The 27,042-nt window shown below is 30.2% G+C and overlaps 8 protein-coding genes across 8 annotated transcripts; 7 read left to right on the forward strand and 1 right to left on the reverse strand.

Annotated features, from left to right (window-relative positions):
* Nucleotides 1-5,721: 5,721 nt before the first annotated feature.
* On the forward strand, nucleotides 5,722-8,727 carry Tsp_02354 (sepiapterin reductase). The gene is made up of 9 exons (XM_003378105.1): nucleotides 5,722-5,734; nucleotides 6,013-6,068; nucleotides 6,120-6,213; nucleotides 6,332-6,401; nucleotides 7,331-7,854; nucleotides 7,905-8,057; nucleotides 8,125-8,211; nucleotides 8,294-8,307; nucleotides 8,626-8,727. Exons 1-9 carry the CDS (start codon nucleotides 5,722-5,724, stop codon nucleotides 8,725-8,727), a joined length of 1,113 nt encoding a protein of 370 aa, XP_003378153.1.
* A 269-nt stretch (nucleotides 8,728-8,996) lies between these two features.
* Tsp_02353 (ribosome production factor 1) lies at nucleotides 8,997-10,881 on the forward strand. Its single transcript, XM_003378106.1, is given in 9 exon segments — nucleotides 8,997-9,014; nucleotides 9,300-9,327; nucleotides 9,368-9,471; nucleotides 9,519-9,752; nucleotides 9,846-9,999; nucleotides 10,048-10,130; nucleotides 10,258-10,411; nucleotides 10,431-10,524; nucleotides 10,821-10,881. 9 exon segments carry the CDS (start codon nucleotides 8,997-8,999, stop codon nucleotides 10,879-10,881), a joined length of 930 nt encoding a protein of 309 aa, XP_003378154.1.
* A 485-nt stretch (nucleotides 10,882-11,366) lies between these two features.
* Tsp_02352 (conserved hypothetical protein) lies at nucleotides 11,367-12,091 on the forward strand. The gene is made up of 3 exons (XM_003378107.1): nucleotides 11,367-11,457; nucleotides 11,497-11,665; nucleotides 11,716-12,091. Exons 1-3 carry the CDS (start codon nucleotides 11,367-11,369, stop codon nucleotides 12,089-12,091), a joined length of 636 nt encoding a protein of 211 aa, XP_003378155.1.
* A 128-nt stretch (nucleotides 12,092-12,219) lies between these two features.
* On the forward strand, nucleotides 12,220-13,253 carry Tsp_02351 (ribosome production factor 1). Its single transcript, XM_003378108.1, has 5 exons — nucleotides 12,220-12,272; nucleotides 12,425-12,554; nucleotides 12,608-12,636; nucleotides 13,080-13,187; nucleotides 13,241-13,253. The coding sequence occupies exons 1-5, from the start codon at nucleotides 12,220-12,222 to the stop codon at nucleotides 13,251-13,253; spliced, it is 333 nt and encodes a 110-aa protein (XP_003378156.1).
* Nucleotides 13,254-14,894: 1,641 nt separating this feature from the next.
* Nucleotides 14,895-17,001, forward strand: Tsp_02350 (putative von Willebrand factor type A domain protein). The gene is made up of 3 exons (XM_003378109.1): nucleotides 14,895-15,213; nucleotides 15,390-16,064; nucleotides 16,118-17,001. Exons 1-3 carry the CDS (start codon nucleotides 14,895-14,897, stop codon nucleotides 16,999-17,001), a joined length of 1,878 nt encoding a protein of 625 aa, XP_003378157.1.
* Nucleotides 17,002-19,611: 2,610 nt separating this feature from the next.
* Tsp_02349 (complexin) lies at nucleotides 19,612-21,195 on the reverse strand. The gene is made up of 5 exons (XM_003378110.1): nucleotides 21,153-21,195; nucleotides 20,690-20,853; nucleotides 20,520-20,631; nucleotides 20,077-20,095; nucleotides 19,612-19,678 (listed from the first exon to the last, which is right to left on the reverse strand). Exons 1-5 carry the CDS (start codon nucleotides 21,193-21,195, stop codon nucleotides 19,612-19,614), a joined length of 405 nt encoding a protein of 134 aa, XP_003378158.1.
* Nucleotides 21,196-22,487: 1,292 nt separating this feature from the next.
* On the forward strand, nucleotides 22,488-25,740 carry Tsp_02348 (alpha-(1,3)-fucosyltransferase). The gene is made up of 5 exons (XM_003378111.1): nucleotides 22,488-22,559; nucleotides 23,557-24,307; nucleotides 24,338-24,440; nucleotides 25,027-25,153; nucleotides 25,711-25,740. The coding sequence occupies exons 1-5, from the start codon at nucleotides 22,488-22,490 to the stop codon at nucleotides 25,738-25,740; spliced, it is 1,083 nt and encodes a 360-aa protein (XP_003378159.1).
* A 1,188-nt stretch (nucleotides 25,741-26,928) lies between these two features.
* Nucleotides 26,929-26,979, forward strand: Tsp_02347 (alpha-(1,3)-fucosyltransferase; the record flags this gene model as incomplete). Its single annotated transcript, XM_003378112.1, has 1 exon — nucleotides 26,929-26,979. A coding segment is annotated over exon 1 (51 nt), but the record flags the coding sequence as incomplete, so codon positions are not given.
* Between the last annotated feature and the right edge of the window lie 63 nt (nucleotides 26,980-27,042).

The following is a 27,042-nucleotide window of genomic DNA, read 5'->3' on the forward strand; positions in this document are numbered from 1 at the left end:
GCGGAGAGAAAAAATATATAATCTCTCTCTCACATAAAAAAAACCCCTCTCTCTGTGTGATATATCGAGAGAGGGGCCTTTTTTTTTTTTTTATTAAACACAAAGGAGAGGCCACCACAGATATCTATCTTCCTCTCCGGGCCGTAGTTTCCAAAAAGAGGGAGAAAACACGCGTTTTTTTTCCAAATAAAAAAAAAAAACACACACAACCCCTTTATCGACACATGTAATACCCCCAATATTGGGGGTTAACCACTCCACCACAAAGTGTCCAATGTGTGTAAAAAAAGAGAAATTTTTTTCTAAGGGCAACTCTCACCTTTTGGTGGAGAGACACAAATTTTTTTTTCTCATGGGTTTTTCCCATTTTTTTTTTCGGGGGGGGCCCCATTTCTCTCCCCCCCTTTAAAGTGGAATAAAAATCCCACATGGTTATCCCTTTTTTTAAAAAAATCCATTCGAATAAAAAATATATTTTTCAATAAGAGTCCCCATTTTAATTTATTAAATTAGTATATGGATGATTTTCGAAATTAATTTTTAAAGTTGATTAGTTAGTGCTGTTTAGTTTTAATTTTCAAAATTGCAGGTAATCGCAAGATATTCAATTGAAAGAGAAATAAAAGTTCTATTAAGTAAATGATTAGTCATATTTTACTTTTCAAATTTTAGAAAATGAGAAACAACGTACATCAGAAATTGCTCGTCTATTTTTCGAAGGGAAATTTGCCGCCATGCATGAAGCCGCCGCTTGTCTATTAAGATGATCAATTGAGCTTTTATCTGACCTGGCTGGGATCGATTTTGTTGCGTCGACTCGAGCTGATCAAGAACCTCGCAACGCTAAAAATTGCAACTTTACAAAATAGAGAAGCAACGGCTGACAAGTGCAATTAAATAAATTTGGCACACTGCCACTTGTGAAAAAGGATATCCGCAATTCAAAGCGGGACAACACGGCTCGACTGCCCAAAATAGAATAAAATTAATTCATCATGTTTTTTTTATTATTTTTTTAAAATAATACAACGAGAATCCTGAAATTGTAAAAGCAAAATGATGCATGTGAATCAGATCAAGTTTAACAGTCCAATTTTATTGCTTGTTCTGGCACGTTTCAGTTTTTTCTAGTTTTATTACACAAAAATATATAATAAAAATTTTGTAAAATTCATCCCTGCTACTACAACTGATAAAATCGGAACAGATAAAATTTCCATTGTACGTTTTGTTCATCAATGCAAAAATTGTTTAAGAAAATTCAAAGCATAATTTACGATATCCTCTAATAATTAATGAACTAAAAAAATCCAAGTATCCAATGAAATTTTTATATCACTATTTTATAATTATTATAAGTTGCGTAAAAGAGATGTTATCTATTATACAGTTTTGTGTTTGATTTATTGATGTGATGAATGTGCCAGACAGATAGATTACTAAACATCCCATCGGCTATTCTGATAAATAGCTACTTTCTCATTTTCCAAGATCTCATTCATCATTGAACATTTCACAACAAAAAAGCAAATACTATTTAGCATTGCATAAAAATAAACCACACATTGAACTGAACTGAACTGAATAATACGTCCATTTGCATTTCAGTTAGATAGCCGACGATATCTGGTGAAGTGTGTTGTAAAAACACTGAGTAGGTTGGAAACAAAAAGTCAGATTTTCACTGGGAAATTGCACTCATCGCGTAAAGTATGTTGCAGAACATTTGCATGGTATTTCACCAAAATAACATCCCACTTAAAATGTAATTGAGTATGTTTTTTGTGCGACATTAAAAAATATCAATTAGCAATCAAACCACCTCAGCTCACTTGATCAAGTCTTATACATGGTCAACAGGGAATCACATTTGTTACATTAAAGAAACTTTACTATTATCTGAAAATAGCCGATCAATAAAATATAGCTACAATCTATTCAATTCCATCCATTTATAATGCAAATAAAGTGCAAAATTTTAGTGCAAATTCAGTTTAAAAAATATGCTAAAATTTCAGAATCAACGCAATTGCAAAAATTATCTACGCAAATTCACTTTCAAAATATACAAAAAAAACAAAGCACACACTTTTTATACAGAATTTTGAATAACAAAGTAAATATGGTATAGTAAGTTTGAATAATTTGGAAAATTTAAATTGACAATGGTTATATCAAGTAAAATTAAATTTTCCGAATTATAATCCATTTTTTTCAAAATAAATTACTGAAATATGCTCTAACAAACGTTGGGTTAAGTTACATTCCACATTTCAACTACTGAAATGAAAGCAGAGATGAAAGATAACAATGGCTTCTGTTTCAGAAGCAATTTTCTTTTGTTATTTCAAACTGCACTTAATGATAGGGTTGATTTAAGTAAATAATAATATTAATTTTACTTCAGATCAAATAATCTCAATTGAAATGCGTCTGTTTAATGCACAAATTTCACACTGAAGAAAAAGATTCCTTCCTCTATACAAGCAAAAATTGGATGGAAACAATTTAACACAACCAACAATTTCCCCAATAACGTTTGCTTTGTTCTACAATTAATGGGTATTTTCCTCCAAAATGCAATCAATAATTATTGATAATTATTCAACAAAACGCTTCAATTTTTTCACTGTTTTACAGATATGTTAATAGAACTATCAGTTAATTGAATTAAAACAATACTTTTTAATACTATCATACTTATAAATTATTAAAAAAAAACTTTCTTTTTTTCTGATGAAAGAGGCTGCTTTACGCACAAAATTAATGCCAATTAATTTTTATCAAAGAAATGCACTATTAAATCAGTAAATTATTCAACATTCTTCCTCAAATATCATTGTTAATATAATATTTTATACTAATGTAAAATTTATATTTGCAATTTTTTAAATTTAAACACTAAGATTTTGCATTTATTTATTTGGAAGTTGCCTTCCTTTCATAATTTAGATGTTTGTGTAAACAGATGCTGTTTTCAAATAATCTAAAATATGATGCAAAGACTTGCAAAGACTAACAGTAATTCAATTCGTTGACTAATGACTAATAATATTTCAATGTATTTCAGTAAATTTTTTATGAGAAAGATTCAACATGAACATTGAATATTAATAATATTAATTAAATATTAAAGTTGATCAAATTAATGAAAATAAAACCGCTGGATCTTAAATTAATCATCAAATCGCCTTTATTACTGTAGCTGATTAATCAAATAATGGAGAAACCGTTTCATCATATAAGAGAAAATAAGCTAAAAGTTGCATTTAAAACATCAAAGTATCGAGTAGGTAAATTATTCTGAAAAATTATTTTGCTATTGCTTATAATACCTAAAACAAATTGCAAATAATTAATCATAATTACAACTCTTACTAATTGCAGAATTATAATGAACATTTTTTAATTACAATTACCTAAACAAGTATATTTTTCAGATGATGCAAATGAGCAAACGTTTTTCAAACTGCTGAATCACTAATATGCTATGAAATTTCATCTGTGCACCAGTTTTGCAACATTTTTATTGTTTATGTAATGAGCACAAGGATATAATTTTAAATGTTAGAGAAAGCACAAAATAGAACGCAAAAAATTTCTCATTTTCAATGAAAAATTAAATTTAGATTTTTGAACGGCTTGCATTATCAACAACATCAAAAAACCGCTATTATCATATTTTAAACTTTAAATATTAATTAATTATTTATAAAAATTTCTTCACATGTTTACATTAGTCACTAAATCAATATTAAGAAATAAAAATTTGTATTCTGATATTTGTTTGGCAATCTTGTGATCGCTAAATATGCATCACATATTTCGTATTTCGTTTTACATGAAGGTAATTAAAAATGTATTTCTAGTAACAATTACTTTTTCAGCTATTAATATTATTATTGATACCTCGTTGAATTAAATATTAAAATTTTTATCAGTTAATTAGAATTTTTTCTGCTGAATTTCTATCATGCAGCATTTTTAGAAACAAAGTATTTAATAATGTGAACAAATTAAACTGATCAAAATGTGATTCATTTTGATTTCGTTTCATGGAAGTCCAACTAAAAAATCTGCAAAAATCAAAACGAAGCGAAGAAATAGAATTAGAAAAATCAGTATTAAAATTTAAATCCGTACGGCACCTTTGTAATTTGTGAATATTTTCAAATTCGTGATTTTGAAGTGCACATTGAACGTCAAGTGGTGAAGATGAATTGAATAAAGCAAAACAGTGTACATTAAGTAAACATGCACTATTTGATATAAAATTTCAAATTAGTTCAAATAACCAATTTGCTTATAAGTATGCAATTTACTTAGCTGAGTGATGTGCTAGATTGATATTAAGTCTCCAAACAAAAAATAAAAAAGTTTCACCTTCTCTAAAAATGTTGAATGCATTGCTTCAACGCTTTACATACGCTCAAATAAAGGTAAAATTCAGAGCAGATTAAAATTTTACAAATAATATAATCTTAAATGAATTGTTTTGACAAAGTTTCACAACGTCAATGTAATTAACATTGAAATGATTGCACTAAACGAACGAAAATAGCTGTTGTAATTTTTAGTTATTGCATAACGTCAGCAAATAAATATATTGCAGCAAAACATTCTATACTTAACTTTACCAAAATTATTATTTAACACTGTATCCTATTCAGCATTTTGCAAAAAATAAACGTTTCATTAAATTTAATTTCCCAAGCTAATTAAAGCAAAAGCGTATCAGGTATGTTGAAAAAGTTTTAATAATAAAATAATTGCTCACCTAAATAAGCTATGCACAAGAAAAAGTACACGAGGAATAAAAATTTAAACAAAACATGCAGCATGTTTTAAACAGCGAAAAAGCGTACCTCGTGAATGTGGGCAAAAGAGTAGAATCCCACCTAGAATTAATTAATTATTCGCCAACGTGTAGTACAAATACTCTGTATTCTGACATGTTGCATGCAAGTTGAAGTTTGGCTGTTTTGAAGAATTGCAAATGAAGAAATGACATGAAGTGTTCAGATAAAAAAGAGAAAACGTTCAAGTATGTCTAGCAGAGCAGTCGTTTGACTTTGTCAGAGAAAAGTAACACTTCAGCAAAAGATGCTTAAAGCACCAGCAGCGCCACGTCAGAGTTGCGTAAAAAGTTAGCGAAGAAGTAGAAGCTGGAAAAGTGTAAAGTGAAAATTTTAAAAAGTCCAACGGTGATTACCAACTAACAAGAGAAAATCGACGAAATTAAGTTCTATTCCAAGTTACTTTGGATTAAAGTGAGAAATGCATGCATAATTTGTCGATAAATTGCTTTACATTGGAAACAGACTTTTCAAATCAGCTCTACATTCGACCATCAGTGCGTCTAATTTTAAAACATCAATTAGCAGTTAAAAATGGCAAACGCTTAAACGTCTGCGTCCTATAAAGCCATGGTAACTAGAATAATAATCGGCCATTCTTTCGGAATGCATTTTTGAATGCACTGTGGTTTACGTTGCTGATGTTATGAATCAATAAGTCGTCCTTTTATTTACGGCATGTGTTTTCGAAAACTCACTACTAAACTCAACAAGATTTCTAAAAAGCACCTCAGTATTGATTTGTAATTCATTAACTGGATAGATTTCAAAGAATTATCTAACGTTCTCGAGCAGAGTTGTAATACAATTTTAGCAAGGATAATGGGTTAAAAAGAACAATAACACATTTTGTAAAGCAACTGTGATGCATTGCGACAGTAAGTTTTCATATTCAATTCGCACTTATCAAATTATATTACATTCAAGTATAAAAGTTCATTACTGACGCTTTTTTCATGTAATTATAACAATTATAATTCATGCAAAACGCAACTTGCACTGCTATTTTTCTTCATTAAACTTTTATCTTATTACAGCAAAAATTCAATGGCATTTGTATAGAAAATTCAGTAAACGTTTGCAGGTTTTCTGTTTTCTCAATAATAAATCGAACTCAACAGAAAATAACTTGACCTTTCTTACATCCCTACTGTAGCCAACGTATGTGCATCAATACGTTTGGATCACGAGTCAGAAGAGAGGAATATTCTAGTTTTTTGTTTCTGAAAATACTTAACATGCAATTAATCTTGATATTTGTAGAAAGCTGCTCTATCTGGTTATCATCAGTGTGTTTGTGATTTCAAACTAAATTGCCTGGCAGCTCTTTGTATAATTATGCGACAGCCAATCTGGGGTTGATTACATAGCATGCAGCAGTTTGAATTAGCTCTGAGAATTTTACATTCAACAACAAGCCTGTAAATCTTAATAATTTTTAATCACGTTAGTTATCGATTGTGAATAAATTTCAGTTGATAGTGTCATCGTGAATACTATAACAGCATATCCACCTGTTACAAAGATATCCTACTTAGGGGAAATGTGAAACTTACTGCGGTTTCCGGATTTTATGTACATTTATGTGCATATCACATCACATAATATGAAGAAATAAGGTTTGCAGAAATATAAAAAACTTTTTAATGGAGATTCCTTTTTAATAGAAAATAAAAGTACCCAGCGTATTTATCCATTTCTTTACTATTATCAAGGTTGAACGGAGTTATTTTAAAAAAAGTTTAGGCTATATTCTTATCTTATTAACTTATATCAGTTTTTAATTTATTATTACATTTAAATAATAGCACACTATGATATGTATTATTAATTTAACATATACAGTAATAAGTATATTGAACTTGATAATTAAGTCATTACTGTAATGTGAATGTTTTGATAATTTTTGTTACAAACTAATGTATTAAAAACATAATTTGGTTTTTACTTATATATTGTTTTATTTATGAAAAGTACGTACCTATTTATGACACTTTATGTTTCAGTTATCTTACTGTTAATTACAAAACATAATATGACAATAGAGTGGCGTGACAGGCATTTTCAGTTTTTTGAACTTTTCTAAAATACATAAAACAAAGGAATAATTTAAATTGAGTGTCCTGAAGTAATATTTATTTATTCTTTATTGTATTGCTTAGATAATTTTTTGTTTATTTTTTGGAGATGCTTAATATGAACGTTGCAGTTCTTTTTACGATTTTATGAAAATTAAGTAACATGATAGGTATAATTTAGCTTTTCATAAATTTGCATTCACATTAATATTTAAGATTTTTGCATTATTGTTCATTTTTATCTTTTACCTTGTTAGCATGGTATCTATCAGTTGATTTGAAATACTTAAATATTGTCGAGGAAATTAGTGTTACTAATTTTATGTAAGAAATGTAGTAAAATTTTATCTAGCATTTAATTTTTACGATCATCTCATTTGTATGCCAAATTTTCAGAATGTCTCTTCTTGGTAGAAAGACTTTGTGTTTAATTGCTGGCGCGAGTCGTGGTATAGGAAGAGCTATAAGCCTTGCGATCGGTTCCTGTTTAGCAGAAGACTCGGATATAATATTGATGTCTCGAGACAAGTCAGCATTAGAAAATGTTAAAAGGGAAATTTTACGGAAATCTCCAGGCGTATTTGTATACATTTGCCAATGTGATTTAAGCAAACCATCACAGGAAACTTTCTTGGATTGCTTAAGACCTCTGATGAATCTCCGACCCAACAATCATTATGACGTTTCAATGGTTATCCACAATGCAGCTTCAATTGGTCCGATTGATAGACCAGCTTTGAAATTGATGAACAGCGAAGAACTGACAAATTATTTTGATCTGAATCTCACATCAACAATACTTCTGAATAATGCGTTTTTTCAACTTTGTGAAAAAGATTTTTCTACTGAGCGTGTTTGCGTCAACATCACTTCTGGAGCTGCATATCACGCAATCAAAAGTTTGCATCTTTATTCTGCAGGTAAAAGCCTGTGAGAATGAAGTTTCATTTTAATACGAATAATGTTTTAGCGAAAGCGGCTCGCGATGCGTTTTTTCGCGTTTTAGCAACAGAAGAACCAGGAATACGAGTTTTAAGTTTTAATCCTGGTCCAGTTGTTACTGATATGCAGGTTGAGATATATAGCAGAACTTTTGATTCGGATATCAAAATGTGGAGCAGAGGTGAATTTTTAACCGCACTGAGATATTTTATATGTAAAACGAAATTATGGAGCTAGTGCAATTTTAGATGGAATGCAGAACCAAACGTTTCAAACTTGTGACTATGTAGCGAACAAGCTTATGGAATATTTACGTGAAAATACATTCCAGTCAGGTTTGTTTTACGATGCGAAAGATCAGTAAGCTTTGAAAAAGAAAAGTGAGTTTAAAACACAAACTGTATTTTTATCTTTTAGGACTGTGGCTTTCAGTTATACCCCAAAAATGGAATGAAATATTGAATAGCTGTTGTTGAAATACATTGATTCTGTTTCAAAGATTATGTGATTTATATGTTTTGAATGGTACTTTTAGTTTAATGAAATGAAGTGAAATAAACAGTTTGAACTAACAGAATTACGAAATGAAGAAAAACAAAGTTTTTACATAAGGCAGAATATTAGTAAATGGATATAAACATAACAGAATGTTGTGGTGCACGTAAAACAACATGTTTAACTATTATAAATGAATAATTTTTCAACAATATTCAAGCAAGTGTGTATATATACATTTCAAAAAATTCAAGTTGTACTTAACGCAAAAGCAAAATCAGAAGCTAGCGTCAGAAGAAAAAGTTGTCCTCGCCTGGGATCGAACCAGGGACCATCTGCGTGTTAAGCAGATGTGATAGCCACTACACCACGAGGACGTTGTCGAAATACAAGCCAAATTTTATATCAATAGCAACAAGCATAGTTTGTTGCCATCCATGTAAATGGTTTTGCATCATGACTTCATTACTTTGTTTTTCGACAGTGCTCATTGCGATTAAAGAAATAATTGCTGGAATGGTGCAGCTTTCATAAATTTTAAGAAGAGAATCTACTTTTTGTCAGTGCATAATAAAAATACTTTGAATAATAAGTACGTTGAATAAAAGTAAGGGATCATTTTAAAATGGAAGCAACTGTTCATGTTGATCTTATCACTTAACTGTTATTTAGCAACATCTCCAATAATGTTATGCAACGATGTCCTATATAAAATTGTACCTAATTTGTCTTCTAACTTTACAGTAATCTTATTTTTAGCTCAAAATTCTCAGTTAAACATTTTAAATATTAGTGCGAAACTTTATTTGAATTTTTAGTTTTTCATTTTCGTTCTTTTTGTTGAATTTGTGTCTGTATAAAAAGTAATTCATTTTTTAATAAGCATCTTTTATGAAATAGCCTGTTTATCTATAAATCTGTTTTACAGTTGTTTCATGTTAAAGTTGAATGTTTGGGTTGTTATTAATTTTGTTTTGAATTGTTTTATTTTTTTAGAAGTTGTTGTCATGTCAGGCAAAGAAAAGCCAGTTGGCGGTTTGAAACTTGTTAGAGCCATACGTCGCGAACGGACTAAGGAACTTCGCACTATTAAGAGCAAGGTGACATTACATTGAATGTAAATGTGGTTTCAAAAATTAGCTTATAGGAGAAGAGAAAGCGGGTTGCCGAACGACGTAAATTGAGAGCAACGTTTGGGGAAGATATCTGTCCTGTTCAGCAACCAAAAACGTTAGAAAATACTCGTGAATACGATGAAACTATTGTTTTGCCTAATGATGAGGAAGAAGTGTATGAAGAGAATACTGACGAAATTGCCCCATATTTTCACATGAAGACAAAACCTAAAGTCTTGCTGACAACAAGTCCTAAAGCTAAAGTGGTAATGAGATATGTTTTTTTTGGTTTGATATGATTTCAATTTTGTTAATATTTGCTGTATTTGAATATATCATATTTTAAAATGTTACTTTAGGTGTCTTGGAAACTGTGTTATGAATTTCACAGATGCATTCCGAATTCTCATGTGATTGGTCGTAAAGGCATCAGTTTGAAAAGGTTAATCTCATTGGCCAATTCAAAGAATTATACTGATATTGTCGTTGTACATGAGGACCGTCGTTCACCAAGTAGCTTTTTTGCATAATCTTTAATGCATGGATCATGAGTGATTTTAGATGGACTTGTTTTATGTCATTTACCTGACGGTCCCACTGCATATTTTAAAATGCAGAACGTGAAACTTCCGAAAGATATTAAGGTGAGACATCATTCATTCATAAAAGTTATATATTGATATAAACTTAATGATTTGGCGAATGTTTGTTATTCAGCCGCTAATAATATTGGATTTATAAGTTTAATAACAGTAGATTATATTATTTTAGAATTGTGGAAAGGGAGCAGTTTTTGGAAATCCAGAATTGGTGTTGAACAATTTTAGCACCCGCCTTGGACACACAGTTGCGCGAATGCTAGCTTGCTTGTTTCCACAAGATCCACATTTTGGGGGAAGGCGTGTTGTCACTTTCCATAATCAGCGTGATTATATATTTTTCAGACATCACTGGTGAGCATGGTTTTACCTGTATCTTCCCAATGTTCACTAAATGGAACAAAACTTTGAGAGCACCTAACTCTACCAATATTCCATTGTTTTGGTTTATATTTTGCAAATGAATTCTTGGCTGGGATATTTATAAAAACATGTCATCACATTTATCTTTAGATATACTGTTCTGTTTTTATTAATCAATGAAATCACAAAAAATTGACTTTTTAATTCAGTTCTGGTTTTTTGTTAATCTTTTTACATGCACCGTGCCTAACTATTTGGAAGGCACATATTCTTGTAGCTGAGACATTACTCTATTTGCACATATATAATACATGGTTATACTCTTACGTTTAGATATCAGTAATTGATAAAAAACATTGATGTTCCATTTAGTGAACATTGGGCTGTTCTCGACGTAAAAGGGCAAGTTATGGTATATTGTCTACAACGGTGACTCAGACTATGTTTTAGTGTGTAAACTGTTTTCTGTCTATGTTTTCTCACACCCTGCCTTCTGACATGATTAACCAAACTCAAAAATCAAAATCTGTGAACTCTGGCACTGGAATGCAATTGCTTTTTTGTTGTACAGAACAACTGATAACAACTGTTGCATTTATACCACATGCAAATCTCAAAACATACAGACACTGGCACTAGAATGCAATTGTTTTTCTGTTGTATAGAACAACTGACAGGAACTATATATTAGTGCGGTTAGGTTTGGTTACAAAGCTGTGTGGCAACCATGGCTACCCATATCATATGATTACTTATCAAGGTAAGGAAATCCACGCATCGAAAGTGCCATTCAGCACCAGAGTTATCAGTAATATAGTTGACATTATTCAAGAATACTCCAATACCAAAAGGCATACGTTGTATTTTGACAACTTTTTCAACAATTATGAGCTGCTGGTAAAGTCATCCGGATTGAAAATGAGAGCTATTGGAACCACCCGACCATGCCGCAGCAATGGTGCTGACGCAGTGATGTTGCCGGACAAACAGCTAATGAAACAAAAGCGAGGTGCTTATGACTTTTGAAGTGATGGAAATGTGAATATAGTTATATGGCGTGATAATTCCATCGTCAGAATCGTCAGCAACTTCCTGACACACAGGCCGTTGCGCAATACGCAACGAGGCCAACGAATTGAAGTACAAATGCTGAACATTGTAAGATCGTATAACACTGGTATGGGAGGGGTTGACCTTCTTGATAGACTTGCTGCTGCGTATCGTCCAACAGTAAGAAGCGAAAATGGTATTGGCCTTTGTTTATCAGTGCGGTGAACATTGCTACAGTGGCTGCTTGGTGGATTCACTGCTTCGTAGAAGGAAGACCACACAGCCACTTAGAGCTCCGTCGACAAGCGGTTCTGAGCTTGCTGCAGTTAGAAGGAACAGCGACACCAAGAGTGGCATCAGGTTTCATGTCACAATTGCCTGACATCCGCTTCGATGGGGTAGACCATATTCTTGGTACTGGACCACAGGGACGTTGCAAAGTATGCAAACGAAATTCAAAAAATGCAACGTTCGACTACATGCGGAGCGAGGAAAGCAATGCTTTGAAATTTACCATTGTCAGAAATAAAATCAACCATAAGTCGAAGTGTTGCTACGTATTTTTACCAACATCTCCGTTCTCTGATCAATAAAAGCAGTGTTTCTACATGTCGAGCATTTTTGTCGAGAACCGCCAATGTTCAGTAAATGGAACATGCCATTATTCCACAAGGAGTAGTGCCAGACATGTCTAGCTCTAATATTTTCTTAATTTGAACCTATGTGTGTGTCATCAAGATTTACAGCTCTTGAACATGCACCAAAAAAGTTTGGGTAGATAAAGGTTAAAGTTTGAAATATATATTTGAAAGAAAACGATTGTAATTCAAGTTACGTTTATTTACAATTATATTTTTTAAAATCATTCTGCTGTTTTTATGCTATAATGATTTTTTTATAATGTTATGATATTTTAATTATCATAGGTATGAATTCAAAAAAGATGGAACAAAAGCGGCTCTTAAAGAGCTTGGACCTAGATTTACTCTTCGACTGAAGGCTTTGCAAAAAGGCACGTTCAATCCAAAGTTTGGCCAGTTTGAGTGGATTTTAAAGGTAAAATAAACATGTTTTTTTATGATTTTGATTTTTCATTTGTTTGATTTTAGAGACATGAAATGGAGACAAGTCGAAGAAGGTTCTTCCTATGAATAATTTTGTTTCTGATATGAAATTAATAATGCATGCCCAGTTTATTCGAAATTGATTAAATAAATATAGGAAAACTCAAGCCATTTAATATTTTTTTACTTATATTCGTGCGCAATAATAAATTTTAAACTATTGTATTAATGAGTTTGATTTAATTTGAGAGCGGTTTTCTGTTTTACTTTATGTAATTCTGTGCATTTGACAAAAATTTAAGTTTCATTAAGATATTTATGATAGTTGCTGTACACACCTTTGATTTTATTTGAAGAAAAGAAGCTTCATCTCTTTTTTCACTTTAATGAAAAATTAATAGTTTTGAAATTCTGTTACAGTGAAATTATTCTTTGCTGCATTATGAATCATTTTCAAACCTAATTTCGAAGTATATTACATGTTTTTGCAAGGTATAGCATATAAATGGAATTAAAGCTATAAGCCAGTGGTTCTCAAACTTTTCTGGGCTGCAACCCATTTTCGAAAATGGTATTTTTTTTGCGACCCACTTGCTTGCGATGCATATTTGAAAAGGCAAGAGAGGTTAAATAAAAATATTAGTTTACTACTTTAAATTTTTTAATGAATACGTCTAGTTGTAATGTATAAGTTTATTTGTCAAATGCATGATGTGATGTATGCGAACAGTGGGTTTGTTTTCTGTTTTGACTGATGACTTCTTCGACGTCCACATTAACACATGTTAGTCTTAGTCGCATAATTGTAGCTTGTTTCCAAATTTTCTTTGAATTCCAATCATTTAAAATCCAATTTTACACAAGTAGGAAGTAGTAAAAGAAAGCAGATATTTTAATGCTGCGGTGGATAGAGTTGGATATGTGTTTTAAACTGATAGCCAAACGTTTGTTATTGTTTTACGATAAAACTGACTTTAAACGAAGAATCTTCAAACAAATCGATTAATTATCTATCTGCTTTTGTGGATTTGTCGATACAGACAACATCTGCGTGCTGTGAGAGAAATAGTGATTCTCAAATTATAAGTAACTGAATCATAGCTTAGTCATCCACCCAACAATTTTTGATAAGTAAAACTCTCCTAACAAAAATAAAGACTACTACCGTACTTTAATATTTTTTGTGACCCACACTGAGAACCACTGTTACAAGCTATAAACTTTATTAAGACGAATTCACATGCTTAATGTAAGCACTAGCAAGCGCAGCAAGAGCAGCAGCAAGCACTCAGTTTTACCTACTCAAATTAGCAGGCAGGTTTTGTTCATTAGTTGCAGAAGTTTTTAGCAGTAATTCTGGAGGTGTCGCATTAGCATTTCGAGTTTCTCTGTTTTTATAAAAGAAAATTCAACTATTGCTGGAAGTGGAATTAGAATAAAAAAAACGAAAGACTACCAATGGAATTAGAGTCGCAATCTAGGAACTGAATTCTTTTTAGAGTTTCTGTCAGAACGTATTGGTTTATTCTTTGTCTGACATGGTTAATAGTTTTGTCGATGAATATTCATCAACAAAATTTCCATATACATTAAATACTGAACTAACACGATCCTATGAAGTTTCTGATGGTGAGGTTTCTTGTTATAGCATGTCAGCAATTTCAAAACAATTTACCAGAAATAATATTTTCTGCTAAAATTTATTATTAATTAGAAGCATTACATTCTATGCTGAAACCAAATATAATTTATGTTGTGAACAGAATCACTTATTATAGATCGCATTATTTTTATAAGTATCGACTAATTCAAATTTAGAAATATTCGTTGTAAACCTTATACTTTTTTAAATTTATTTCAAGCGTGAAAATTAGTACTAATCTGAAAAGTTAGTGGTGGAAAAGGATTCACAGAAATAAAAAAATTTAGCAATTATTATCATCAGCAATTAATCATATTGTGATCAGTCACAGTACATGAGCTACAAAACAGTTAGGCACATTCTGGCTAAACACAAAACATTTATATTCTATAAAATTAAAAAATGATAACATTTATTTTATATATTTATGCCCATTTTATTACAACAGGAATCAGTACAATATGATATAATAAGTGGAGTACTTTAAACAATATTGCAGATTTTCAGGTTTTAAACAGTTTTAAAGTGCATTTTTCACACTAAAATGCTTTCACCTCTCAACGCTGGTTAGTTTGATGCGCTTTATTCCAGTGAGTGGCTGCTTTGTTACGGCTCTGGAGATTTGTAAGTATGAACACTTTCTTGTAGAATGAAGTTTAATAAAATTTTAATTTAGGTTTCGACATAAAAATGAAAACCCATAAGATAAAATTAACACCGTATTTTTTAGCAACAGCTTTTCTTTTTCATTTGTTTTTCAAGTCGCAAGCGAACTCTGACATGTCTGCTAAGAATTTCGTTGCGGACTTGGTCTTTATTTGTGACAACTCCAAAACAATTTCAGGAGAGATGTTTATTGAAGAAAAACTGCTAATGAAAAGTATTTTGAAAAAAATATCTGTAAATGACGATTTTGTCCGAGTGGCGCTCATAAAATACTACAAAATGGTGAAAAATGGAAAACTTTCAGCGCAACTGGTGTCTAATTTTAACACGTTTACAAGTCATGGTAAAGATTATCTTTTTATAATATAAATTAGGAATATTTTTCTGTATTATAGTTTACCTTTACATAATATTGGAGATTTAACTTTATCGTTACATTTTTCTGCGATAAAATTAGAATTTTTAATGATACAAATTTATGCTGATTTGATTTTAATTTAAAATTTATTTGTTTTGTAGATGAATTGTACAAGCAGATAGAGGAAGTTAAATTGAGAAATAAAATGAAGAATATTAGTGATGCGTTTCGATTGATTGATGAGAAAGTGTTCAAGTTAAGCGAAGGTGATCGACCGAGTGTGCCGAATGTGATCATACTTTTCACAGATGACCATTCACCTGTGCAAAAGTGTGAGCCTCATCTTTGGGCAGAAAAGTTGACAAGGAAAAAGCACAGAATTTTTGTTGTAATGATAGCAAATTCTAATTCTGCAAATTCTCGGGAAAAAAGAAAATATCTCTACAACTATCTTCGTAACAAAATTGCCAGCGAACCGGATTTATTCTTTATTCTCAGTAAACACGTCGATGTAGAAACGAATGCAAATATTCTTGTTACAAAGCTTCTTACGAAAGTTCCGAGTTTTTACTTTGCATCAAAAGGAAAGGAAAATTCTTCATACGAAATTCCAGCATATAAAACGAATAGCATATCCCTTGGAGAAATGGTGGACAGTGTTCCTGAAGAAAATGATTTAAATCTTCTCCTAATGAACAACTACACAACTACAGTCAGAAGTTTTACAAGTGAAGAATATTTAACCAGCAGTGTCAACGTCACAGATACTAAAACTAGCCAAGAAATGGAAATCACTAATAGCAGTTGGCCACCTGTTGAAACGGTTATGAGCGGAAGTATGTGAAAATTTTATTCATTTGTATAATAATGAAAAGTTTCCACTTTGCAGATGAAGAAAATGAAGTAATGGGTTCAAAAATGACGTTTGATCATGAGATGAGCATGACTGAGAGAGCGGATGTTAATGATATATCAACAGAAACAAATACTGTGGAATTTATTGAAAGCAGTACTGGTGTTACATTGAATTTTAGTGAAAATGACGTGATATCATCTACTTTTGAAGAAGAATCAGAATTGAGGTTTGATTATGCAGATTACACCAGCTTTTCGAAAAATGAGGAAGAAGATACTACAACCAGGGAAAACGATAATCCTCTACTACGAACGGAAACTTCCCACCCTTTGTTTGTTGAATACAAAACTGAAAGTGATTATGAAGAAAATGATGTAAATTGGAATAGCGTAAAAACAACTGAAATAGCAGAAGATCATGCCGTTACTTTATGGCCAGAAACCATAAATGCTGGAATTATTGGAGCAGATGTTGTTATCAATGAGACTTTAGAAGCTTTTGAAAATGCAAATTTCGTTAAGAGTTTAGAAAATGATGCACTAAAGAATAATGAAAATGAGATCAGTGCAGCAGAAAATTATAATGTCTCTGAAACAGATACTGCTGGTTATTACGGATCAGATGACAGGAAAAATTGTAGTGGAATAAGAGTGGACAATTCAACGGATTGTCGAAATTATTCACGTTTTATCAACGAAAAACATCATTATTATACTGTGCCTGGTGCTGTATTTGTGGTTCTGCCTGTATTATTATTTGCAGTGTTGAAGATAATTGCTTGTAAGAAAATGAATAACAAAACCGATGAAAAAGCGGATGACCCTCCAACTGTGGCAGATTCTAATTTGGCGTTCAGTCCATTTTTAAATTACATTGAAGCAAAGGATATTCCTTTTATAGACGATACTTCAAGCTAAAGCAGTATAATACTGCTTGATTAATATCTTGATTATTTTGTTTTTTACTAAACTTTAATTTCAGCAAATTTTACATGTCAAATGTAATTCATTGAAATGAATTTTTATTTATTAATAAAACTTACACAATAATGGTGAATTTTAATGCAAGCAATGGAGTGCTGAAAAAATTCAATTTCGTTTAATTTTCAAAGATAAATTTGTTCTATGTAAACTTCATTAATACCCAAACTTTAAATATATTTTTAAAAGAAAAAGTTATTTATTATCTAAATCAAATAATTCTGAATTATATGAAATTAATATTTCTTGCAAAATATATTCTATAAAATTCATGTTGAAATTCACTTTAAAAGCACTAACTAAAAATGAGTAAAGAAGCGTTTTGAGTTTTAGTATCTTAATTTTATACAACGGAATTGTGCAGACAAAATCAGTAGTTTTTTTGAAGCATTGCGACTGTGTTCTAGATTATATTGCTCTCTGAGTGTTTAGGAATTTGAAAATTAGCCAATTATAGATAATGCCTATTTTTTACAATTACAAAATTAAATATAGCGTTATTCTGGAAATGCTGGTCTTATTCATCTACTCCTTCATTTTACAAGGAAAATATTTTACTGCAGATAATCAAGATATTTTTGAATAATATTTTATTTTTCATGAAAAAGTGTGATATATAAGTTTCATAATTTATTATAAAAATAATTATAAAGGTATGACTATGAAAAGCAAAAGAATACAAATGAAACTAGGAACTGAAATATATGAATGTAAAATAGTGATTTTAAGAAAGTTATAAATGTCTTTTAAAATTTTATCAAAATGTAAGTATGAATTTGAAAAGCAACAAAATTGATGCCTAATGCATTTCATATACTGATGCATTTTCTAATACATCTTTTGTGCAGTATTTAGCATGACAGAAAAATCAGTAGCATATGCACAAACATATACAGTTGTCTATCATCGAATGTCTGTTTTAACGCAAATTCATAGGAAATTTAAAGGAAATTGCAAATTTATTGAATTATACATCATATTTTAGCTTCAATTGGCTGTTTTTGCTTCTTCACCAAAGCACACATAGTCAGGTTTCAAAAGACATGAAGCTTTTGATTATGGTTGTCATATCTAAATTAATAAACTTACTATAAATTACTTTAAGTAAAAAATATGAACTTTTATACTTTCAAATGATGATTTGGCTTTAGTGACAATTCCATTTATTTGAGCTCCAAAACCTAAACAAATATTTGATGAAAATATGCTGTAAGCCATGTTAAACATTCGTCAGAAACTGAACTAAAAAATTTTTTAAAGTTTAATATAGATAATTTTAGTAAATTATATTCGCAAAATAAATTTCTGCAATAAAATATCACATTTGTGCCATGTTCATATGATCATAAATTTAGAGATTTTAAAGTGTAAAGGAGTAATAAAGGAACATTACAATAATTCATTCAACGTATAACAATATTATAAAGTTGTATAGCTAAATGTAATAATTCACTGCGCATGACAAATGTTGCAAAACATTGCATGCAGTGCAAATGCAATGTAATTGAATTGATCTTAAATTTGTTGCACATTTGCATATGATAATTCTTAACGCGCATACGTCTCCTGAACTCCATTTGAGACTTCTGCGAGAGTGCTCAGTTCATCGTTGCAAATAGGACAAATATTATAAAAGTGTTTTGCGCAGCTAATGTCCTTCATTAACCACAGCATTCTGCTATTCTTTTGTTCTTGGCTCGACTGTGGGCAGCACAACTCTGTTTGTGGTGCAAGCGATGTTTCTGTGGCAGAACCGTGACATAGTCCCTAGCACCTTTAGTGATCTTTTTACTGATGTAGATAAAATTCTTGGTAAAATTTCTTCTCCTTAATTTTGAGTAATTTCTGAAATATTTCTGCCATATTGCAGCAGAAATAGCCTCTGTTGATACGACCTTTTGCCATTCTACCTTGGATGTTCTGCCGTCCACATTACACAAGTATGTTTAAAAACAGCACCGTGGACCATTGGTTATTCTCGCGTTTGCAGGAGTACAGGTGCAGGTTGCCATTGTAGCATGGGAAAGTTTGTGACTTGTTATCTACTTCTGGACAAACCTTACTGTTGTGGTGCATAGTGACAAGAACAGAACGCACCTAATTTTTTTCAGTATGCAATTTACTCATGCAAGTCTTCAGTAGAAGAAGAAAGCAGATGACAAGCTGACGACATGCTGTGACGTCATTTTTGGAGTGCTTACTCTTTTGCACTATGTTAACGAAAGTGGCATTTTCTGCCAACATTCTTGTGTCAGTTCAATACTGAAAAAATTATTTGTCGCTATATTGCGGCTTTTGCTGCACTGAGGAGCAGATGGACTAGCTACCAGCTCAGTTGTAAACGAACAGTTGACAAACTGATGCAGAAGTTTGCATTTCTAGTCAGCTGTATATGGAAGCTATTTCTTAGTTTTCAGATATCTTAGAGTCCTAATATTTAGATAAGTTAGCTAGGAGAAAATTAGTTAGCCTTATTGTAATATCTTTTGGGAATCTTACTTCTTAAAAGAAGCCTTTAATAAAGCGCGATTTTACTTTTTATATGCGCTACTCACTAAATTTGGAATGTTTTGCCTCGTCAGTTTCTTCTAACTGTTCTGGAAGAACACACAAACTGTTAAAAAAATATATATAATGGTTAAAAATTGCTGTGATTCATAATATCCCAAAGATTCAAATTGCGTTTATTTTATTTTCAACCATCACAATATCTAATAAACTGAATCAAATTACAAAAAATGTTATAGTAAAGCTTCTTATTGCTTCAAAAGAACATTCATAAAACCACAATTTAGATAATCTTGTGGGGCAAAAGAAAAAAAAAGTTAAAACCATTAGAATAATTTAATACTAAAAGCTTATCAGAATTTTTAGCACCCGTTGTTGAAGATAATTATTTGATAGATTAAAAGCAAGTGTTGTTGCATACAAAAATGTTATAACTTTTCCAGCTTACGAAGGTTCAGGACACCTGCTTGGTTAGAATGTTTGCAATTAAGATATTAAATAAACTTTTCAATGTGGTGGTTTGCTGCAGTAAGTGTGATAATTATTAAATCAAAATAAAAGGTGTAATATTCGTATAAAGAAGTCAACTCCTCTCTAGTGGAACAGTTATTTGCTTAGATAGCATTGCAGATAAAGCTATGGGATGACAAAGCATCTGAATCAGTTTGTTAATATGATTTTGTATTTTTTGTATATTTATATATATGCAAATTATTTGAATAGCACGAGCATTTTCAAATAAATGCTGATATATTAATACCAAAGGCAACAAAAATACAAACTACACGTCCCAAAGTGGACAAAAGACAAGCACTTTATAAATATAATGCAATATTGCAACTGCAATTTATATTGCAACTGTTGTAGTTCATGAAGAAATATGATATGCTAAATATTTTTAAATTAACATTTTGTAACTGGTAAACAATAATAACATTTGAACATACTGTCATCTTCACTGCCTTCTTCTGCAAGCTGTTCTGGAGTCTTGTGCGTTGCACCAACTCTACCAGGAAAATCTTGTACCTCTGGTTCAGTTTTTTTTACTTCTATTTTATACTAAACAAAAATATTCGAAATGTTGTCAAAGTATTGTGTTATTTCAATATTTTTTAACTTTTTCCCTGATTTCTTTCCGTAGTTTTTCTCTTTCTATTTCTCTCTTTTCATGTTTCTGCTTTCTACGTTTCTCAGCTTCTTCTCGTGCCTTCAAGATTTCCGTATCTTCTATCACGTTTTTCTTTTCTTCAGTTTCATCTCCTGTCAGTTTATCCAAACCACCTAAAAGTAACTGATGGTGGTTTTATTATTTTTTAAATTAATTATTAATTATTTATTTCCTTATCAATTATTATTAATGATATTTAATATTTTACTTTCGTATTACCAGAAACAGAGCAATTTCTCAATTTCTGTCACTGATATGCAATCACTTGATTAGAATGTTTGCTCTTTTCTAGTAAATTACAATCCATTTTTTCAAAAGATCAAGCAATGACTATTGCCATTACCATTTAATCAAAATTAACAGAAATCATGCAATGATATTTGAAATATTAGAAATGAAAATTAAAATCTACCTGACAATGGATTTCCAAGAACAGATCCTACAATCACATTCATCGTAGTAGTAGTTATACTTTTTGTAACTGACAAGAAAGCGTGTTTTGAAGGAAATAAGTATATATCAAATTACTTATTTAAAATTTTAGTTTTTTCAATAACTCAGAAGTTGCTCAGCGTATTAGGATTCTACATTGACTTTTGATGAATTTATTGAGTAAAAGTTTTGCTTCGAGTACATTTTATTTCAGAAAGTTATATTCAAACTAATTTTTTTCTTTTATTTATTTAAAAAATAATTATTTTTAGAAAATAATAAAACTTAAATTTAAATTTATTGACCAGTTATAAAATGGCCATTGATATGAACAAGTCATTTGACTCCACCGGCACAACGTTTCCAAACTGAAATGCCATTTAATTTAAAATCTACAGTTTAATAAAATTATTGAATAATTTATTTCTTAAATTTTGCATTATTACATCAATGATAATTTTCAGCTGTGCCTTGAAGAATTTTTTAAAATTTAAAATCAGTTGTGAAATATCATGCATATAATTCATATATGTTAAAAAATAAAAACATCGCATGAAAATACTTTTCTTTCTTATGTACAGTGCATTGGCACTACTAATGCTGCAATTTTTAAAAGCAGACATGTCAGTTGACTAAAATTTTGTTGCAGTAAAAATCTCCGCTCAATAATAATTGCTAAAATGTTAATAATAATAATAATGATAATAATAATAATAATGTTAAATAATAATGCTTTTTTCATGTAAACTGAAAGTAAAATGTTCTATGAACAAGCTGAATTTTCATTAGGATTCTTAGAAATGCTAAATATAGAAAGAACACATTAATAACTTTACCCTTTTGAATGCTCATATTACATTAAATTAAATAATTTTAAAAGTCATGAAAATATCTGAATAAATATTTTCATGTTTATAACATTAAATAATACTTTATTATGCACAGTTAGTAATTTTTCAAGAAAACGTACATAATGGTAATTACAGAAATGTTGAAGCAACAAAAATAATGATGTAACAAATAGCAAAAAGAATTTTATAATTTATTTATAATTATAATCAACAGTTAAGCAAAAGGTAATTCAGCAAAATGTTGTGTGGAATATAGATTTCAGCTGTTTAATCAAAAGCAAAGGAAGAAAACTTATTAACACACATTAGGCAACAGAATAGATTACGTTTGTAATTAATTAAATTTAAAATAAAAGTTTTTCTGACCTAAAATGAATTAATTATATTGCTTCGCTTTTGCACGGACTGAATGCTGAACAATCAATGATGCAAATGCTAAAACGTAATAAGTGATATGTTAAAGAATGTCAGAATTAAAGCTATTACTGGAAGTTGTGCAAATAATAGAATGTCAATATTTTGATGCTGAATGTAAAGTTTCACTCACAATTATCAAATGTATTTCAAAAAGATTGGCTTCATAATTAATTTTAAATATATAGCTTCATAAAAAAGGAATATTTTTGGGAATTTTTACATACATACACACGCATGCATATTTTATGTTAAACAGGTGACTTTGATACACTTTCAGATATATGCATTGCTATTATAATAAAGATTTAGGCGTTATTATGTGAAGAGAACTAAATTTGTATTTTTTCAAAGTTCTAAGTGTAGAACATGAATAAATAGTCAGTTATGCGATTACTGTTAGCACTAACAGAATGATAATGACAGTAGCTACGTTTTGCATGTCTGGCGCTCATTTTACACATTTATAAATATTAAGCAGGTAATAAATTGAGTGACATGAATTTGCATCATAGTTTCAAAAACTTTGTTATGTTTATAGCTTACTTTCAGTTTTATAATCTAAGACTGTGCAACCTAAAATGAATTATCTCACTTTAGATTGTTAGTTTTTTTGAAGAAGTATTTGAAATCTTTATAAAAAGAGTGTCCAATTCATAATAAAATTTACTCAATAAATAAATTATATGGGGCTGTATTTGCAAGTTATTTATTACATAGCTATTTTCATCATTTTGATAAATAAAAAACATTGTTTTGATATATATATATATATATATGCATGCGTATTATCAAATGTAATCTTTAAAAATGCAATCTTAAAATGTAATCTTCAAATACAAATACATTTGAAAATTTTGCAAAGTACAGTTCAAAATTTTAGACTATCGCTTAAATTATCATTACTGTATTTAAATAATTTTATTTTGTCATGTGTAGAAGCAGATAAAATTCCCATAATGTATGGTGAATTTTGCTTGTATACTTGTGGGAATTTGTAAAAAAATTGTAAATGTTCATCACATCAGTAGTTGTAATAATATCTTTGATTTATTTAAAAATTAAACTGTACATTTTTTAAGGTGTGTCAAACTCATAAATGAAAAAGTTTATTTACAGAAAATGAAAATTATGTTTTGGAAAAAGTTGCCTGTGATAATTACTGCTGCCTGCATATACTGTCTTCTTGTTGTCACCTGGGGCACAGTAAAATATGCTTCACAAAATACAGTTAAAGAATTACAGATGAAACTGATGGAAATAAAGTTTAAATTTGGAATATTCCCAAGAGAAAGAGTTTATGAAACAGCTACCCCACATTTATGGCCAGAAGAATCACCAAATAACGACAGAATCATTGAACAAATGAAGTTTATTCCTCCGGTCATATTGAACAAAACAATACTTGTATCATTATTCGAAGGTTATGCAGGATGGGATTTGCCAAATCAAAAAGCAATGGACAATTTATTTACAAACTGTCCTGTAAATAATTGCAAAGCAGTTCCAGATTACAGTGCAGTTAACGAAGCTGATGCAGTTTTGTTTAGAAGAATGGTGCCTCAGTTAACATCCAGTCATCATCACCAAATATGGATTTTTTATAGTCTCGAATCTCCTCCACATTCGATAAATTTAGAATCTTTAAATGGTTTGGTCAACTGGACTGCAACGTATCGTTTAGATTCTGATATTGTTGCCCCATATGGAAAATTTGAAAAAGCTGAAGTCAGCATTCTTCCTGTAGATACCTCACGAAAGACAAAAATGGTTGCTTGGTTTGTATCTAACTGCTACACAAACAGCAAGCGGGAATTATATGTAAAGCAGTTGAAAGAGTACATAAGTGTGGATATATATGGCGCATGTAGTAATAAGCGATGTAAAAAATTTTCTTCAGATTGTGAGAATATGCTAGATAATGATTACAGGTTTTATTTGTCATTTGAAAATTCATTATGCAAGGATTACATCACTGAAAAATATTTTCACAACGCTATGGAGTAAGTTTTTTGTTTTACACACAAACAGTAGTTTATTTATCTGCAAAATCTTGAAACTTTAAAAATAATAGGCAACAGTATCTTTAGATAGATCGAAACGAAACATCAAAATAATATTTTGATGCAAATAATGAGACTGTTCCAATCAAATAATGTGATTATTAGATAAGTATTTGCCGTCTGGTTTTACACAACTTAATTATATATATATCTACATGTGTATTCTCTTTACCTATTTTACTTAAACTTTTATTTTTTTGCATTTTTATTTTGCGCAGAATTTCACTAGTGGAATGTTGCAGTATGTGAATACCAGATGCAACATTAATAGTATTATATTACGATAATAAATTAACAATATTGGCACTATTTAACAATAGTCTTAGTGCAAACTACTTTCATACGCCTTTAAGATGTGAAAATTATATAATAGGAGCAATATAATTTAAAATTTTGCTTCACATTAGCATCTGAATTAACTGAGCATTAAGATAAATATATAATAGATGAGATTTTATAATTCATAGCATACAATTCAGATAATAAAAAGCAGTTTATTTTTATTATTTTACATTGCAATTTTTAGACATTACATAATACCAGTTGTCATGGGTGCATCAAAAGCTGAGTATGAAAAAGTTTCACCTCCACATTCATTTATCCACGTAGATGATTTTCGTTCACCAAAAGAGTTGGCAATATATTTGAAAAAGGTTGCACAAAATAATACATTGTACAACAGCTATTTTGAATGGAAGTCACATTACAGATTGATAAATACATATTTTTGGTGTAGATTGTGTTCTTTACTGAATTATCCAAAGAGAAAAGTTTATAATGATTTGCAAAACTGGTGGGCTCCTGTATGCCACTAACATAAATATGCCTTCATTAATTATTTTAAAATAGTCTTATCCTTTAAAATTATAAAAAAATTAATAAGATGTGATTATTTAAATTGAAATATGTTTCTACATTATTTAAATTATTAATGTCAAAAAATGAATCTTTACGACTACATTTGCTCAAGCATCATCTTTTAAAAAATTTACTTTGATAGTGCTTTTCTTTACGACAGAAATTATTATCTTGATGCTTTTTTTTACTCATGATGCAGTATTTTAGTTAATAAAATGAAACTCTGAAACATTTGAAAGTGTGCTTTTTACTTTTTTCCAAACAGGTTTCCATTTATAAAGCAAAGACCTTTTCCCCAAAATAGTCGACCAATGCAGATTTCTTCATTTTTTTCAAATTGTAATTTTTTGAGATCAACGCTGCTCGTACGCCTTTGCTCTAGAATGCCCAAAATTCCAAATATTTTTTTGCTTTGTAACTTTCCATGGTTAAAATTTAACTGAACATTATTAGAATTCTCAAAATCTAACGGGCCAAATTGATGTCTGGCATCCCAGCTTGCTCCAATGTTTTCAGGTACATATTTTAGTGATTTGCTAATATCCAGCTTGCTCAGCAATGACTGTAAATAGTGCCCAATATTATTACCATGGGAATGCTTGACTTGTAAATTTCGCTCTTCTCGTTGATCAAGAGATTCTAGACTATTCATGTCAAATATCAAAAATATTAAAAGAACAATTAGCTTACGAAAAGTAGTGGACAAAGTGGTTGAGAATGTGTGATGCAAAAGTATGGTCAGCAATAAGAAATGAGTCATCCAAAATTTGTTGTAACTAATGCCGATTGCTTTTATTTTTGAATTTCTGACGAGCAGTTAGTTGATTGATGAAATAAATATGATTAGCTTATATTAGAATTCTACTTAAGCACTGACGCTGAAAGATATTTTTGCCCTTTGTTAAAACAAATTTTCAAGTTTAGTAAAACTGCAATAATTTTATTTGAAATAGGTCAACGGAATATCATGAAGCATGAAATAAAAGCAATTCACACGAAACAGGATGTCCAACTTTGTAAAGCTGTCAACTGCACATCACACAAAATAATAGAACACAGTATTTTTGTAGTTATTGCTTTTCATGCAACTGAAACAAGCAAATGTTTTATTTTTTTAAAATATGTTGTAAACAACTTTTCACAACAACAAAAATGTTAATTATACTCAGATGATCAAGTTTCTTTAAAGGTAAGTTACCGTTGCAGAATTTTTATCAGTTGACTTGTTTCCTCGCTACATTAATTTCTTTAATGCCAAATTGTGTTTGTTGAATGAATTGCTTCTTTTATATAATTTGACTGAACAGAAGACTTGTTTAGCAAATGTGTTTGCTTTTAATAATACTGAAAAATTTTGCAAACATCACTTTAAATTGCTTGAAGCTAATGCTACCTTTTCATTTATACATACTTGAATGCAATCAAAATGAACATTTAGATGTATGTTTCTTTGTTAATAAACTTCAAAAAATTTCCTCATATTTATATTTTACATGAATGAATATTATTTTTTGTTAAAAATTTTTAATGCAACTGTTATTTTATTGCTTACTAAAACTACTTTAAATTTATGCCATACTGCCTTCATATTCTATACTGGTTTATGATGGTTATATGCAAGGTTTGAAAAGGAACCCAATAAAAGAATTCCGTTAGGAAAAAATTTAATTTTCCTTTAAACTTT

This window comes from Trichinella spiralis (genome assembly GCF_000181795.1).
Source record: "Trichinella spiralis strain ISS 195 chromosome Unknown Scfld4, whole genome shotgun sequence".
NCBI lineage: Eukaryota > Metazoa > Nematoda > Enoplea > Trichinellida > Trichinellidae > Trichinella > Trichinella spiralis.